General features: G+C 48.5%; 1 protein-coding gene across 1 annotated transcript in view; it reads right to left on the bottom strand.

The window, feature by feature from the left end:
* The window catches only part of GSG1L (GSG1-like), a 50,407-nt gene that overhangs the window by 25,973 nt on the left and 7,843 nt on the right, over window positions 1-16,591 (bottom strand). Inside the window, exon 3 of the mRNA XM_008566622.1 lies at window positions 6,679-6,846. Within this exon, the coding sequence (XP_008564844.1) occupies window positions 6,679-6,846 (168 nt within the window). The remainder of the gene's footprint in view (window positions 1-6,678; window positions 6,847-16,591) is intronic.

Genomic DNA, 16,591 nt, shown 5'->3' with positions numbered 1-16,591 from the left:
GAGCTGGATCCAGCAGCACCAGCAGTTCACAGACCGGAGGAGAGAGGGGACAGCCCTGCGAGGAACCCAGGAGTTGGAGAGTGGCTCGGGGGAGCTGAGGGAAAGCAGTTTGGAAGGCGGCGTGCACAGTGTCAGCCGCTGGGGACTGTCCCATGGAGTGAGGGGTGGGAGCCAGGTTGGAGTGGGTTGTGCCATGAGTGGAAGGCAAGGTCGTGGGCAGAAGCTCTTCGCAAAGTTCCCCCACAACAGACAGGAGAGAGAGAACGGCAGCTGGTGGGCCGTGGGGCCAAGGTGCCCACCCCAAGCCTGTCCCTGATCTGTGTGAAGAGCCGGGGTGGAGGGGCTGAGGTCGGCCCCCTCGCTGTGCAGAAATGACTTATATTCACACACAGTCTCCCCGAGATCCAGGGTCTGGCTGCTCTGTGTAGACTGCAGAGCCCAGTGAGCGCTGGCATCAAGGACAGGGCTTTAGGACAGTTTCTACTCCATCTTTTCTCTACTTGGGAGGTAAATTGATTCTAGTGAGAGGCAAATAGCTGCTACCACCAGCCCCCTACCCCAAACAGTGTGGGAGGATCAGAGAAAGCAGAGACCCAGGCTCAACTCCCATTCATTACTTACTCTCACATCACACCACATCCCCCCTCCCGGCCCTTGCTCAGGCTGTTTCCTGCATCTGAAATACCCTCCCTTACCCACTGCTGATCTGTCTGGTAAATGCTTCACAGGTTGTAAAACACTTGGCTCAAGGGTCTCTTCCGTGAAGCCTTTTCTATCCTCTACCTCCCACTGGGGCGGGACTGACACCTCCTGCCTGGAGTCACCTCCAGGAGACCCCGCCGTGTCACCCATAGCACTATGCCGTGCTCACTAAACTGTGAGCAGAGGGGCTGCAAACTCAAACGCCTCAGCCCATCACTGCCCTGCAGAAACACAGGCCAGTGTGGCCAGATCCTCTGCCTTTTCATGAGAAACCAAAAACCTTGATTTTTAGCATGAAATCTCCTGATTTTTAAAACTCAGCCACAATTTAAGAATTTTAAAACCACCATGGAAGCCAAACAAAGTACATCTTCGCACAGGATTCTATGAGGGCTGCCAGTTTGCAAGGTGCTATATGCCCCTTTCTTAGGCAGGAAATATGTCTTATTTGCCCTGTAGGCCTCTGGCGGGGAGAGGTGTAGGGGAGAGGGGTAAGGGAGAGGGGACCCCTAGCTTTGGGTCAGAAACTTAATCGCATCATCTCACTCAATCTTCACCACAAAACTGAGAGGTAAACATCGGCTCATTTGCCAGCCAGGAAAACTGAAGCTCTGAGAGGTGAAGAAACTTACCTGGAGATTCACAGCTAGTAAATTGCTGAGTTAATTCCAACCCTGTCTATTTCTTCATGTTATCCACAAGGGCTAAATGCCTGAATAGGCCAGGCACTAGAACTGTGCCTGCAACAGGAAGCACTGTATAACTTTCTACAATACTTAACGATATAATTAATTATTACTAATAATTAATCCTATAACTTATTGAGCCCCCCGGTGGTTCTAGGTGCTGGGGATGGAGTGGAAACCAAGAAAGACAAGCGCCCTGCTCTCGGGGAGTGCACGTGGGAAGGAGGCAGACATAAACAAAAAAGTAAATAGATAAGTCATTTCAGAGAGTCCTCAGTGCTGCAGAGAGAGGTGCGGGGAGAGCCGGGGAAAGGAGGCAGCCCGGAGGAGCGGAGGAGCGGGAGCAGCCCCGCCAGGAAGCTCTGGGGCCTCTGCCCGCCCCCACGCTGCCGCTTCCCCAGTGAGGCAGGATGTTTGTCGGCTAAATTCCCTCCGGAGTCCAACCCAACAGGTCTCATTTTCTTCCACACATTGTTAAGCCAGATATGAACATTAAGTATTCAAGAAAGCCCCGATCTGCAAATATTTACCTCTCATTCAGCAGCTTCCGGGCCCTCCCCTCGAGAGGCCCTATTAAGACGCCCTCCTTGGGGACAATAGGCAGGGTGACACTGGGAGGGTTTAATTCCAGAGGTTTCTCAGAGCTGGGACAGGTGAGGCTGCTCGGGGTGAGGGTGTGTAGGCTCTCTCTCCCCCCAGACCCAGCACACGTGCATACTGGCCCCTCCACGTGAGCACGTGCACACGGGCACACACACGTGCATGGCACATGCACACACCTTTCTTCTGCACACGCCCACATTGCAAAAGCCCTGAGAACCATTCAGAATGTGCCTAACCATGCCTCAGACCTGCAAAAGGCTCTTGCAGAGAAAAACCCAACAGGACCTGTGTGGGAGTAGGGGTAGGGGTGGGGCAGTTCAAGCCCTTCCTGTCCACCAGCCCGCATAGGTCACCACCTTGTCCCCAGTCCCCAGGAGGACAGCAAGAGGGTCACGGAAGAGGTGGGACACACATATACCTCTCCCGCTAATAGGAGTGGGGGAGCAGGGAGACCATGTGCCCCGTGCGTTGGCATGCATCATCTCAGACCCCCAAGCACCAGCTCACCTGCCCTCACACTGTGAGCTGCTCAGCCGTGGGACTCCCTCGCCACCCCCAGGTGCCCAGGTCCCACGTCAGTGCTGGGCAGAGGCTACTGAACTGACCAAGCCTGAGAGGCTGCACAGCACAGTGACTGACTATGGCCTGGGTTCAAATCCCAGCTCTGGCACTTAACAGCTGTGTGACCTCAGAGTAGCTTCACTTCACTTCTCTGTGCCTCAATTTGCATCTGTAAAATGGGGACAACTGTAATACCTATACCTCATAGGGCTGTTGTGGAAAGGAACTGAGTCACACCTAAGGCTTTTAAAGGAGTGCCTGATGCAGGGTAAGACACAACAACATGATTACTAGCAGTACATCTAAAACACCATTGCCATCTCTGTCCTAAGCAAGAGTCTGGCAAGGACATCAGTAGAACAAGAGATAGGAACTCACACACACGAAGCCTGCCATGTGCCAGGCACTGTATCCAGCATGTCATGTGGGTTATCAAATTTGAGCCTTCCTGAGACCCCGAGAGCTCTGGACTCTCTCATCATGAGTCAGAGGAAACCGGACCAAAGAAACTCAATGCCTTACCCTAAGTCACACAGCAGTGAAGGGATAGACCTGGAAAACTTACTTAGATCTGGGGGCCTCTAAACTCCTGCCCTTTCTGTAGTACTTGCTGTCCCCTGGCAAGTAGGAAACGGGGACAAGTGGGGCCATAGACCTCCTTCCCCCATGTCCCTGGCTGTGGTTTCAGGGACGCTTGCCACTGCAAGAGCTGAGCTGCCCAACAAACCTGTGCATGGATCTATGTGCTCTGAGCTCTTTGTAGGGAAGACACACACACACACAAACAACCCAGCTAAGCTGAAATGCTCTCCTTGGAGGGGAAAGGAAATAAAATTTGATGAACCTCTGCATAATGTTCAAGTTATGAATGTGCAAAATGCCTCTGTGCATATGCTGGGAAGCGTTCGTCTTGGGCCCTGAGCTGTGAGGGACTGCTGGAACTGGGGCACCAGCAAACAGCAGCTTCTCGCTGATGGGGCACGGAGAGACCTGTCTTCTGCCTCAGCAAAACAAGGTGCGCTGTACCCTCAGATGCCCCAGGAGGTAGATCTCCCGTAGCCGAGGTGACAGCTGGCTACAGTGTTATGGGGCAGTCTCAGCCATCAGGCTGTATATGTACCTGCAATAGCCATGTACTGAATACCTGCTCTGGACCCCATGTCATGCAGGACCTTACCACCTTTCACAGCCTTGGGCAAGGTGAGCCCAGGTGCCAGGTTAGCCAGGCCTCCCCAGACACCACTGACTACTCCTGGGACTTCGGCACGGGGGCACTAGGATGCGGAATCAGTGAGGTGATGGGTCACTGGGGCTGAAAGGGCATGAAGAGCTCCAAAGAACAGAATCCAGTCAATCACCAAAAAGCCTCCAATGAACACCTATCAGGTGCCCGGCACAATTCCAGGTGCTCGGATGCAGTGGGGATGAGACAGCAAAGGCCTCTGTCACGGGGCTCACTTTCTACAAACTGGCAAACAAATAAACTTATAAAGAAATGTCAGGTTGTGGCAGGTGCTATGAAGAAACAGTAAAGGGATCAAGAGTGACCAGGACAGGGTGGGGGGTGTGTGTGTGTGCAAATTTAGACCAAGTGACTAGGGAAAGCCTCACGGAACAGGTGACAGCTGAGCTGAGGCCCAAGAGAGCCAGCCAGGTGAGCGTCCAAGGCAGGTACAAAGGCCCTGAGGTGGGGATGAGCTCGGAGTGTTCAGGGAAAGAAAGGAGGTCCACGTGGCAGAGGAAGGCCTGTGCCAGTCTGAGGGAGGCGTCTTTAGCAGTAAGAGTGGGGCTCCATAGGGACCCCATAGCCCACCATGCCACTCCTCTGTCTGAAGCACTCCCCTGTGCCCCATGGACAGTCCAGCTCCTCCGGGCTGCCGGCCCCCAGCCTCCTGCATCTTTCTTCCTCCTCAGACTCTGACTGTCATGGCCCTGAGGCCCTTCCAGTTCCTGCCTCTGCAAGGCATTCCTGTGTGTCAGCTCCCCCAGAAGTGGACTCTGTGACAAGGATTTGGGGATAGGTAGTTTATCTGGGATGTGATCCCAGGACATATGGGCAGGGGAGAGGGGAAGGGAGACAGGAAAGGGAAAGAGCCAGTAAGGGGGTGTTAATGGCAGGTTCCTGCAGAGCGCCCCTGCAGTTCAGTTCCGCTGGAGACCCCGGGGGGCAGGGGGGTCAGGACAGAGCTTGGCCCAGCACTGGCTCACCCAAGGGTGGGAAGCTGGGGTCTTCATCCACCAACTCTAGACAGCATCAGTCCCCTGCACATTCTGGTAAGCCCCACACGTTGGACAAAGCAGACTCAAGGGTCAGAGACAGCCCTCCCACTGAGAGTCACACATACTTGCAGCAAGAAGCCCCCAGCCTGCACGCGAACCATGAGTGCCAAGCAGATCTGTCCAGGGCATCACAGCACCTGCGTGGACTCGAGTGGCTGCCTAGGTCTGATCCTGGCTCTGCTTCTTCCATCTGGGTGGCTTGATCTTTGTGGGCATTGCCAGCTCTGACTTTCTTCAATCTGGAGCTCAACTCCGTCTCCATCACTGTGCAACCTTACATAAGCATCTTAACTCTTCTGAACCTCTGTTTTTCTTATCTGTAAAATGAGACTAATAGTACTAATTGCATAGAGAGGTCTTGGGGATGAAATGAATGCCTGGGGCACAGGGCCCAGCTAGTCCACCACAAATGGAAGTCGTGATGGTTGACTCCGGCCTAGGGCTGCTGTTCTCTCTCTCTCAAGAGGAGAAGCTGGGAGCATGGGGACCCCAGGCCCAGATCTGCCATTCTTGGGCGCTACAGGTACAGGGGCCCAGGCAGGACAAGCTGGAGTATGGCTGGGACATGAGTCAGAGCAGCTCTGTCCCGTCTCTGCTGCCACGGACGGAGCTCAGAGAGCAGCATAGTGTGTGATGGTGTGAGCCTGCCACACACACGGATGCATCTGCTCTAGGGATGTGGGATGTGCTGAGAAAGGCAGCCCCCTCTCAGCCCAAAAGAGACTAGGGCAGCTAATGGATTGGAGGTTGGCACTAAACTGGGGAGTGGTCATGGTAGTTGTCCATAGGAGCGGCTCTGGATGGAGCCAGGAGGACAGCAGTAGAGAGTGGGGTGGATACAGCGAACCATTGAACTCACTCCCTGCAGGGAAGGTGCAGAAATCCCAGATTTCAGGCTGCTGATGTTCTGAATGGCTCCATCAGAAGGTGTCTGGGAGGAGTTCTGCCTAAGAGTATCTCCAGATTCTGAAATCCTGACATCCACCCAGACAGCCATCTGCCTGTCAGTCCTTCCACTCATCCCTCCCTCCCTCCCTCCCTCTATCCATCCACCCATCCATTAATGTACCCACCTACTCACCCACCCCTCTGCCTATCTACTTACTCACCCACCCAATCATTCATCCATCCATCTATCCATCCATTCATCCACCCATCCATTCTTTCACCTGTTCATCCATCCATCCATCCATCTATTCACCTATCCATCCATCTATCCATCTACTCATTCATCCATCTGCCCACCATTTATTGTCACCTCCTCTGTTCCCAGATGGACTCTGAAGACTCAGGTGATCAGATGTAGTCCCTGGCCTCGAGGAGCCATCCTCCTCCAGCAGCCATCACCAGTCCCACTGCTGCGTCCTCTTTTCACTCAGTGCTGTGACAGAGCTCAAGAAGGAAACCTTGGTTCAGCCTCTTTATCATGGTTCTAAGTATCATGAGGGCAAATGGCAAACACTTGATTCCCTTCTGGGTTTCTCACACTCTGATCACATAAGCCCAAGGCAACCTCATGCCCATAAAATACCAAAGTGTCCCAGAAATTCCAACACAGTGGAGTCCAAACTCTGCCTCACCCAGCCTGCCCCCTCCACCCTACAGCCCCCCAGAACACCTCTCACTCCATCAGACCACTCCAGTTTTTGCCTAGGGCCTGTGGCCACTGAGTCAGGACTTGGGCTTCAGATTCCCAGTGGGGGCCATCCCCTCCACCCTACAGCCCCCCAGAACACCTCTCACTCCATCAGACCACTCCAGTTTTGCCTAGGGCCTGTGGCCACTGAGTCAGGACTTGGGCTTCAGATTCCCAGTGGGGGCCAGAGTTAACCCCATGTGCACTGACCTCTCCCGGAAGTACTTGATGGCCTCAGGGTCTATGAAGGTCGGCTCCTCCCGGTAGCCCTGCTCAAAGACCTTGCGCTTGTGCCGGAACTCAATGACCGTCTTGGTGTAGGAGTTGAGCGTGGTGACAGAGGCTGCCATGCAGCAGGTAAAGGAGCCCCACGCCAGGCTGCCAAGAGACCAGGAGAGAGATGCCGTGGTGAGGGTGGACAGGGGGCAGGAAATCCTCCCCCCACCAAATGTTCATTCATCCCTGCATGGCTGCCTCCTCTGGGCCAGACCCTGAGCAGGTACTGCCTTGGAGAAGAATAAGACTTGGTTCCTGACCCATTCACAGTCTGGTGTGGGAGAGAGGGAATTATCTGTACATCGTGATGCAGACATGACTGTGTTCATCCACTCACCGATGGATGAATGGACAGATGAGTGGATGAATGGATTCATTATCAGGAGGCAAAAAGAGAGCAAGTCCAAGGGGGCTGGTATCAGGGAACATTACCCCAAACAGAACAATGCTTATCTGGGTGTGGCCGGATGAGTGGGAATTGACCGGGGCATAGGGCACTCCAGGAGAAGGGAATAGTGGTTATAAAGGCATGGAAGAATGAGAGTCGGGAGCATTCCACAAGCCGTGGGAGGTTTGGAATGCTGGAGTGAGGATGCATGAGGAGAAAAGTTGGAGTTGATGATAAAGGAGGAAATAGGGACCCACTATCCTAAAAGCTTGTGTTTTATGAACGTTAAATTACTTGCGACCCTGGGCAAGATGCCTAACTCCTCTCATATTCCTCACATCCATTTTAATAAACATAACATTACCTCAGTGTTTTTGCAAGGATCAAAGGAGATGGTCCATTAAAACCATCTTAGAATAGTGTCTGGCACATAGTAGGTACTCAAGAAAGGTAGCTATCATTATTATAACGACTATTACTCACATTCTTATTACCCACTTCCATGAGAGCACTTCAAAAAGTTCATGGAAAGATTCATATTTTCTTTCAATTCTATTTTTCCACGAACTTTTTTTAAGTACCCTCATATATGATTTGGTTTGCAAGCTCTCCCCACTGAGAAACTAAGTTATAACAACCTGCTTAGCTCTCTACTCCACACTTTCCCTCTACATCTGGGACTCTTGGCTGCCCTCACCTGATGTGTATGCTGAGCCTTGCCCAAAGCTGGAGAATCTGTCCTATCCATATCCGGAAGGAAGGGAAGGAAGGGGGTGGAGCTAGGAGACTCAGCTAGCCAAGTTCCAGTTCTAGATATGTCTGATGCTGTGCATTCATGTTTAGTACCAGGAGTGGGGTTACTTGCCTGGCTCCAGTTACACCTGGCCTGGTTTCTGGGTCTCTGTCGCCCAATCTTGGCCTTTGTAACTGCTTCCCTCCAAAGCAAGGGATCAGTTTTGCTTTTCTAACTCTGCACTGCCTGTCAGCTCCAGGTCCCTACTGCTGCCAGCCCACCCAGCCGGTCTCTGGCCATTGTCACTCCTGTGTTCCCCATGGTCAGTACCACCCACCTCGTGCACCTGCTGCTCTTCCTTTTCAATCTCAGTTCACCCCAGGAGAAAGCAAGGGAAAATCTGAGGATTCAGCCTTTCTCAAATGGATCTTTAATAATCACCTGTTTCCTTTTATGCCAAACCTATTAATAGATTCCTCTGATTCTTTCGTAGTACAGAACTAATTTAGATCTTTCAGAAGTGCTGAGTATCTGTAATAAATAGTTTTGGGGTGTTAGCCTAGCCCATCAAAAAACTTCCTTGTCCACCAAAAGGTCCAGCACATGACCCACCCCTCTATTCATAAGTGACCGGACAAGAGCTGAACATCTGACAAAAGCTGGTACAATCAGATACTCTCTCCTGAGCAATGAAGCTGAAGATACTAGTTCAATCTGGGATGTCTCTGTACAAGCATGATGGGAACTTAGAGTATGAGGGTAGAGAATGGAGATGCAGGCTTTTTCTGGGACTCCATGAGTATGTTGGTTTTGCTTGACCAGTATCCGTTTTTCTTTCTTGTAACAGCACCGAATTCTGCAAATGGGTTGTTTCTCCCCCCTACTCAAGCCATGTGGTTTGTGTGGGGCTGGCCCCACCCCTGGCCTCTCAGGGTCAGCACATGATCTGGGCCTGGCCAATGAGAGTACTGCTTCCCTCCAGTCATAGTCATTGGTTCAGGGGTGGGCATGTGACCCAAGTCAGGCTCAGGAGATACAATCCCAGGACTTTAGCAAAATCTACTGGGAGACAGGGCTCATCTTTCTTCTGGGATGATAGGCTGGTGGGATTTGAGCCAGGAGCATGGTGTTGTAACACCAAGATCAAGGGTTCAGATCTCCATACCAGCCAGCCACCAAAAATTAATTAATTAATTAATTAAAATCATACAATATGTATGTTCAGGATTGGATTTTTCACTCAGTGTAGTTTTCTGGAGAATCATCCAAGTTGTTCATGTATTAACAGTTTGTTACTTTAGATTGTTGAATAATACTCCTGCTAGCAATGTATGAGTTTCTCTGAATCCTCACCAGTGTTTGATGGTGTCACTTTTTTGTTTTAGCTATTTTGATAAATATGTGGTAATATCTCATTGTAGCATTAATTTGCATTTCTCTAACAACTAATGGTGTTAAACAACTTTACATTTGTTTATTTGTTATCTATATATCCTCAGCAAAATGTCAGTTCATAATTTTTGCCCACTTTCTACTTGGATTGTTTTGTTGCTGTTTACTGCTGAGTTTTGAGAGCTCATTATATATCCTATATATTAGTCCTTTATCAGATATGTGGTTTTCAGATATTTTCTCCTAGTCTGTGTCTTGTCTTTTCAACCTCTTAGCAGGGTCTTTCCCAGAGCAAAAGTTTTTAATTTTGATGAAATCCAATTGATCAATTTTTCCTTTTAAGCTTTGATGTCAAGTTTAAGACCTTTTACCCAGCCCTGGATCCCCAAAGATTCACTCCTATTTTCTTTTTTTTTTTAAATTTGTATTTGCTTTCATCTTTTTTTTTCCTAAAAGTTTCATAGTTTTACATTTTATATTTAAGTTTGTGATCCACTTTGAATTCATTTTTGTAAAAGGTATGAAATTTAGACCAAGGATTTTTTTTTTTTTTTTTTTTTTTTTGCCTATGAATGTTGGAGTGGGAGCTCTTATTACTGATTTGAAACATTTTCTCTTTTCTAAAGTAAACATTCAGTACTATAAATTTCCCTCTCAGTTCTGCTTTTTCTGTGTCCCACAAATTTTGATACATTGTATTTTCATTTTCTTCAGTTCAATGCATTCTTAAATCTTCCTTGAGACTTCCTCTATAACCCATGGATTAATTAAAAGGATATTGTTTAGTTCCTAAGTGTTTGGAAGTTTTCCCGTTATCTTGGTTTGATTTTATTGTGGCCAGAGAACACACTCTATATGATTTCAATTTTTAATAATTTGTTGAATTTTGTTTTATGGTCCAGGATATGGTCTATCTTGGTATATGTGTATGAACATTTAGAAAGAATGTGTATTCTCCTATTATTGGATGGAGTCTTCTATAAGCGTCAATTAGATCCTACTGGTTGATGGTGTTGTTGAGTTCTCCTAAATCTTTGTTGATTTTCTGTTTAGTGTTCTATTAATTTTTGAGAGAAGCCTGTTGAAATCTCTAAGTATAATTGTGGATTTGCCTATTTCTCCTTTCAGTTACATTAATTTTTCCTTCACAGATTTCGCAGCTGTGTTGTTTAGTGCATACACATTTAGGACTGCTATGTCTTCTTGGTGGACTGACCCTTTTATCATTATTTAATGTCCATCTCTGGTAGTTTTTCTTTGCTCTGAGTCTACTTTATTTAATATTAATATAGCCAGTCCTGCTTTCTTTTGATTAATGTTTGCATGATATATGTTTTCCATCCTTTTACTTTCAACCTAGCTATCTCATTATATTTGAAGCGAGTTTCTTGTAGACAGCATATAGTTGGGTCATGTTTTCTAAATCCACTCTGCCAATCTCTGACTTAATGGTGTATTTAGAACACATACATTTAATGTGATTATTGATATATTATATCTTAAGCCTGCCAACTTATTTTGTTTTGTTTTCTGTTTATTCTCTGTTTTTTGTTTCTCTTTTTTTTTTTCTCTTGCTTTCCTATGGGTTACTTGAACATTTTTAATAATTCCATTTTTACTTATCTATAGTGATTTTGAGTGTATCTCTCTATATAGCTTTTTTAATGGTTCCTCAAGGTCTTACCTTATATATACATAACTAATCAGTCTACTTGTGTTGATATTTACCATTTTGAGTGAAGCATAGAAATCTCAGCTCCCTTTATGTTCCTTTACCTTCCCCCATTTATAATATAATTGTCTTAAAGATTTCCTCTATATACATTTAGAACCACACAAGATCATATCAACCATCAAACAAAGCTTAGAAAATTGAAGAGGAGAAGTAAAATTTCCCTTTTCATTTTTCATTCTTCCTGCCTGATGTTCAAAATTTTCTTCTTTTTATGTATTTTCTGTTTGGAGAACTTCCTATAGCCACTCTTTTAGGGAGAGTCTGCTGGCAGTAAGTTTTTTTAGTTTTCCTTCATCTGAGGATGTCTTGATTTCCTCTTTGTTCCCAAGGTACATTTTTGCTACATGTAGACTTCTGAGTTGACAGTTCTTTACTTTCAGCACTTGAAAAATGTGCCACCTTCGTCTAGCTCCATGGTTTCTGATGCAAAATTCACTGTCATTTGTATTACAGTTAAGGTGCTGTTTTTCTCTCACTGCTTCCAAGATTTTTTCTTTGACTTTAGTTTCTAAAAGTTTGACTATGTTGTGTCTTAGTATGGATTTCTTTGGGTTTATACTATTCGGAGACTCATTCAACTTTATGACTCTGTAGGTTTATGTCTTTTACAAAATTGGGGATTTTTTTTCCCAGCCATTTCTTTGAGTACTTTTTTTTAGCCCTAACCTCTTTCTCCTTTCCTGCTGGGACACCAATGTTAGATCTTTTGTTATAATCCTGGAGTTCCTTGAGGCTATATTCGTTTTCTTTCTTTTTTTTTTTTTTTTAAGTTTATTTTCTCTCTGTTATTTAGATTGGGTAATTTCTATTGTCCTGTCTTCAAGTTCACAGATTCTTTCATCTGTCCCCTACATTCTGCTGTTGAGTTTTCTATTTTGGTTATTGTATTTTTCAGTTCTAAAATTTACATTTGATTTTTCTTTGTATCTTCTACTTCTTTCCTGAGCCTTTCTACTTTTTCAATGGTGTTTGTAATTGCTCAATGAAGCATTTTTATAATGATTGTTTTAAAATCTTTATCAGATAATTCTAACTTTTCCTGTCACTTTAGTATTGGGATCTATTGTTTATTTTTTTCCATTCAAGTTGAGATCTTCCTGGTCCTTGGTGTGGTGATTTTAATTGCAACCTTGACATATAAGACTCTGGCTCTTATTTAAACCTTCTGCTTTAGCTGGCTTTCTTTGACACCATTCTGGCAAGGGAAGGAGGATCACTGCCTGGTTACTTCTAGGTCGGGGTGGAAGTCCTAGTATCCCACTGGGCCATCAATGACACTCAAGATGGAGAGGGTTCCTGGTTATTGCCAGTCAGGGATGGGAGTTCTGGCTCCCCAGTAGGCCTCTGCTGATACTGTCCTGGCTAGGAGGGGCAGGAGTGCCTCATTACTGCTCCCCAAGTTGCCTCCACTGACACCATGGGGAGGGGGGATGGTCTCATTACCACTGGGCAGTGGCAAAAGTCCTGACTCTCCAATATTCTGTTCTGACACATCCCAGCAGGGAAGGGGAGGGGCACCATGTCCCTGCCTGGTGGAGGTAAAAGTCCACACTCCCCATGTGGTCTCCACTGCACTCAGGGGTAGGCAGGACTTCTTACTGTCCAGTGGGAATGAAAGTCCCAGCTCCCTCCTATGCCACCACCCCAGCAAGAGAAGAGGTTGGGGCACCTTGTCAAAGCCTGGTGAGCTCCCCGGTCCCTTGCTGGCATAGGTGGGAGTGAAGCAACAGATTTTTCTCTGTAAATGTGAGTGGAGTAGAACAGTTATTGCTAAAAGTTTTCTGTCTTAGTGAGCAGACCCTTTCCTGGTCTTTTGAGTAGAGAACACAGACTTTTGTTGGCGATATTTCTGTTTTTGTTTCCCTTTTTGTGCCTTTTGGCATTTCTGGGTTGCTGTTTTCTTCAACTCCAAATCTGGGATATATGACACACAAAAAACTCACCAATGTGTTGTTCTCTGGTCCCTAGCCAGCCTACTCTCTTCTCTCCACCTTGCAGAGTCTTTGTATGCCTATTTGTTTATGATGTCCAAGGATTTTAGTTGTACTGCACAGGAAGAATAGGGAGAAGTATGTCTATTCCATCTTCCCAGAAGTGGAAGTCTTTAGTTTTGTTTTTTATCATCTCCTCTTACACACCAGAATGTCAGCTTCATGAAAACTGGAGCCTTGTTTGGCTCCCTGCTCGACCTCAGCACCTAGAACACTGTCTGGCATGTAGTAGGTGCTCAATAAATATTTGCAAAATTAATGAGAGTGAATGAATAAATACAGATAAAATAAAAACAGGTTGAAAGTGTGGGGAGGGGCTTGGGGCTATATCCATGAGTCTCACCTCCCTATTCCTCTCACCCCAGGCCCCTAAGGCATCTGCAGAGGGCACAGTTTGAAAACTTTGGGGCTGGAACATCTGCCAGTATTTCCAGCTTGCATGACTGAGCTGGCACAGTGAGCTACGTGGGTAGCTGGCCTGGTTTTTGGAGCCAAGAGCAGAATGGACATGGTGGGGAGGAAAGGGGAAGGATGGCTGTCAGCCTAATCTCTGTCCTCTGGGAGCTGCAGGAGGGGGGCAGTTTTGGAGATGCATGGTCATCGTCACCCTGCAATCTACTCTAGGCCATGGCCAGTAGGAAGATTGTAACTGATCACTAAGGGAAGCCGCCCTCAGCCACCTGCAGGCCAGAAGGCACAGATTCACTGTGCAGGGCAGGGCGAGGCACGGATGGGCAATCTGGGCCCCCTTCAGAGCCCAGGAGCTGATGGGACCAGGAACTGAATGACCATGAATCCCTCCATGGCCAGCAGGGCACCCTTGGGCATCCAAACAATTTTCCCACCCCTGGTCTTAGAGAAAAGTAGGAGCAGCTTCCTGCTAACCACACAGCCTCTCGGCTGGGACTCCAGCAAACACACCCTCCCTGTGGTCTTTGGGGCCAAGGCTCGTCTAGGGTCACAGAAGAAGACCCACTCCCCTAAGGGATCAGCTGCTGAAATGCCTCTGTGGAGAGGGCAGGGGTAGCCTGGGATCCCTAGAGAGGGAAGAGGCTGGCCTGCTGTTTCCATAGGGACATGGAGACTGGAAAGGAGGAGAAGGGAGCAGGGAGGCCACCATATTCCACAGAGACGGAGCCCCAGAAGCAGAGGCGCCACCAGGACAGGAAGAAGAACCCTCTGGGACCCAGACCAACTTGCCACTCTTGCTGTGTGACCTGGGCCAAATTGCTAAAACTCTCTGGGTCTTCCAGCTTTTATAATCTACAACTTCACAATGTTCCGGTCCCTTCAGTCTGCAGAGTGAACGCTCAGGATGGGGTGTCACTGTGTGTGCTGGGGTAGAAGGGGCCCTTTCCCCCGCCCTCTCCATTTTGATCAAATGCAAAATAGAAGCAGGAGGTGTTTGTCCCGGACCAGCTTTCCACTCACTGCCATCACCAGGAAAGCTGGCATGTTGACATTCTGTGCAGGGGTCACCAACTCAAACTCCTGCAGCATCAGGGACATGACTGCATGAGGACAGCATGGGTAAGTGTAAGGCAGTAGGGAGTGGTGGGGACTGGGGTAAGCTGGAGTGCATATGCCCCATCTAAAGGCACAGTCGCTACTCAGCTTTAGCAGCCTGATGACAGGTGGCAATGCTGTTTAGGCACAGAGAGATCTTCCAGTGGTTAAAACAAACCAGAAACCTGGATTTTTATGTAAAAGTTTTACCTTTTTTAGATGTTTAAAACAAATATGAGCTTTAAAAAAAAATCCAGAGGCTGGGTTCAGCCCTGAGCTGCAAGCAATTTGCAGCCTCTGAACCTAATTGTGTGACTTTTGGCCCCAGACTTTCCCCTTTCTGAGCGTGTTACCTAGTCCCTGAAGTGGGAATGGTGACTCCTCCCCTGGGGGTCAATGGCAGCACTGGCCAGCTCAGAGCTAGTCAAGTGCCACCCACTGTGCCTGGCACAAAGTAGGGTTGACCAACCTTAATCTTATCCTGCCCCACCAACCCCCACCCCCTCCAAAACAAGCAGTTGCCTGGGCACGTTGTCATTGTCGCAGGTAGACCTGGAGAGAACTGAGACATAGAGTGAAAAAAGGAGGGGCTGGAGGGCAGAAGGGCCCAGGGCTCAGGGCGGGGATGGGTTTCAAAACACAGGGAGTCGAAGGCTGGCCGGTTAGCTCACTTGGGAAAGTGCGGTGTTATAACACCAAGGTCAAGGGTTCAGATCCTCACACCGGCCAGCTGCCAAAAATGAAAAAGTCAGGGAAGGGAGTGGAACTGGAGGAAATGAGGAAATCCTGGGAATGGACGTGAGCAGCACACACAGGGCTTTGGAGACTGGGAGAGCAAAGGCCAGGACGCTTGCACACCCATCCAATGTCATCCTCCTGGACACTTGGGTCACATGCCTCTCAACAAGTGAGAGTGGCACTACCACAGGCTCAATGCCACATCATCACTTATAATCACTGCCATGTATGGAGCACTTGTTGTGTATCAAGCCCTCTAAGAGCTTAGTCACCAAGACGCCCCCCTCACATGGATATGTATCAATGATCACCCCAGAATCTGCCACTAGCTGGGGACCCTCATAGAGCTTCACTCTGTCTGGGATAGGGATATCCATTAGTGCTAGGGTGCCAGTGGGCACTGTGTCACCATGCCCAGGGCCCTGCTTATCCCCACATAACCCTCTCAGCAACCCCATTCAACATGCACAATTATTACCCCTGTCTGGAGAGGACCAGGCTGAGGCTTGGCGAGGTTGGGCCACTTGCCTTTAGCAGCTGCCGTTCATCGAGCACACCCTCTGTGCCCCACAGGTATGTCACTTGCTCTTGACCGACAGAACACAGCACCAGTGTCACAGTGTGACTTCTGAGGCAAGGTCATACAAAAGCCCCGGAGCTCCCAGCTGGGTCTCGGAATGCTTGCTCCCAGACATTCTCCATGCTGGGAGAAACCAGCCTGACCGCCCGCATGGGGAGGACCCACCTTGGATGCCCACCCAGTCATGCCCAGCTGACTCCAGCCCCAGTGGGCATCGACTGAACCTTCCTGGAGGAACTCAAGCAAGGACCACCCAGCTGAGCCCCATCAACCCATCAAACCATAAGATAATAATAAAGGTTAGTTTAAGCCACTAGCGTTTGGGTGATGTCCTACTTATCAGCAGAGAACTGGAACACTACTCACGAGAGCCCCATGAAGTAGAGGCATGGGCTATGCCCATTTTACAGCTGAGTGTGCTGAGGCATGGAGTGGAGGTGATTTGGCCAAGGCCCACAGCTGTCAAGGGTCAGAGTCAGGATCTGAACCCAAGCTGTCCGATTTCAGAGTCCACACCCTCACCCTGCACCCAACACACTGCCACAGCAGTCCAGCAGTGAGCGTCAGGGTGGGATTCGAACCCAGGCTGCAGACTCTTAACCATGGGGACCTCAACATCTTGCAAAGGTGTCCCTTTCCAGAGCCCTTGAGCCCCCCGTGTCCCCACAGCCTTGTCTTCTTCCCCACTGGACCGGAAGACAGAGGTTGGCACTTGCTCCTCTGGGAACTGGTCTCCTCTCCACTGCCTGGGGTGGGAGCAGAGGAGGCTCTGGAGCTGGAATTT

The sequence above is a fragment of the Galeopterus variegatus genome, unplaced genomic scaffold (genome assembly GCF_000696425.1).
Source record: "Galeopterus variegatus unplaced genomic scaffold, G_variegatus-3.0.2 Scaffold256, whole genome shotgun sequence".
NCBI lineage: Eukaryota > Metazoa > Chordata > Mammalia > Dermoptera > Cynocephalidae > Galeopterus > Galeopterus variegatus.
The sequence above is the reverse complement of the archived record's forward strand: the minus strand, read 5'-3'. Positions and strand labels throughout refer to the sequence as shown.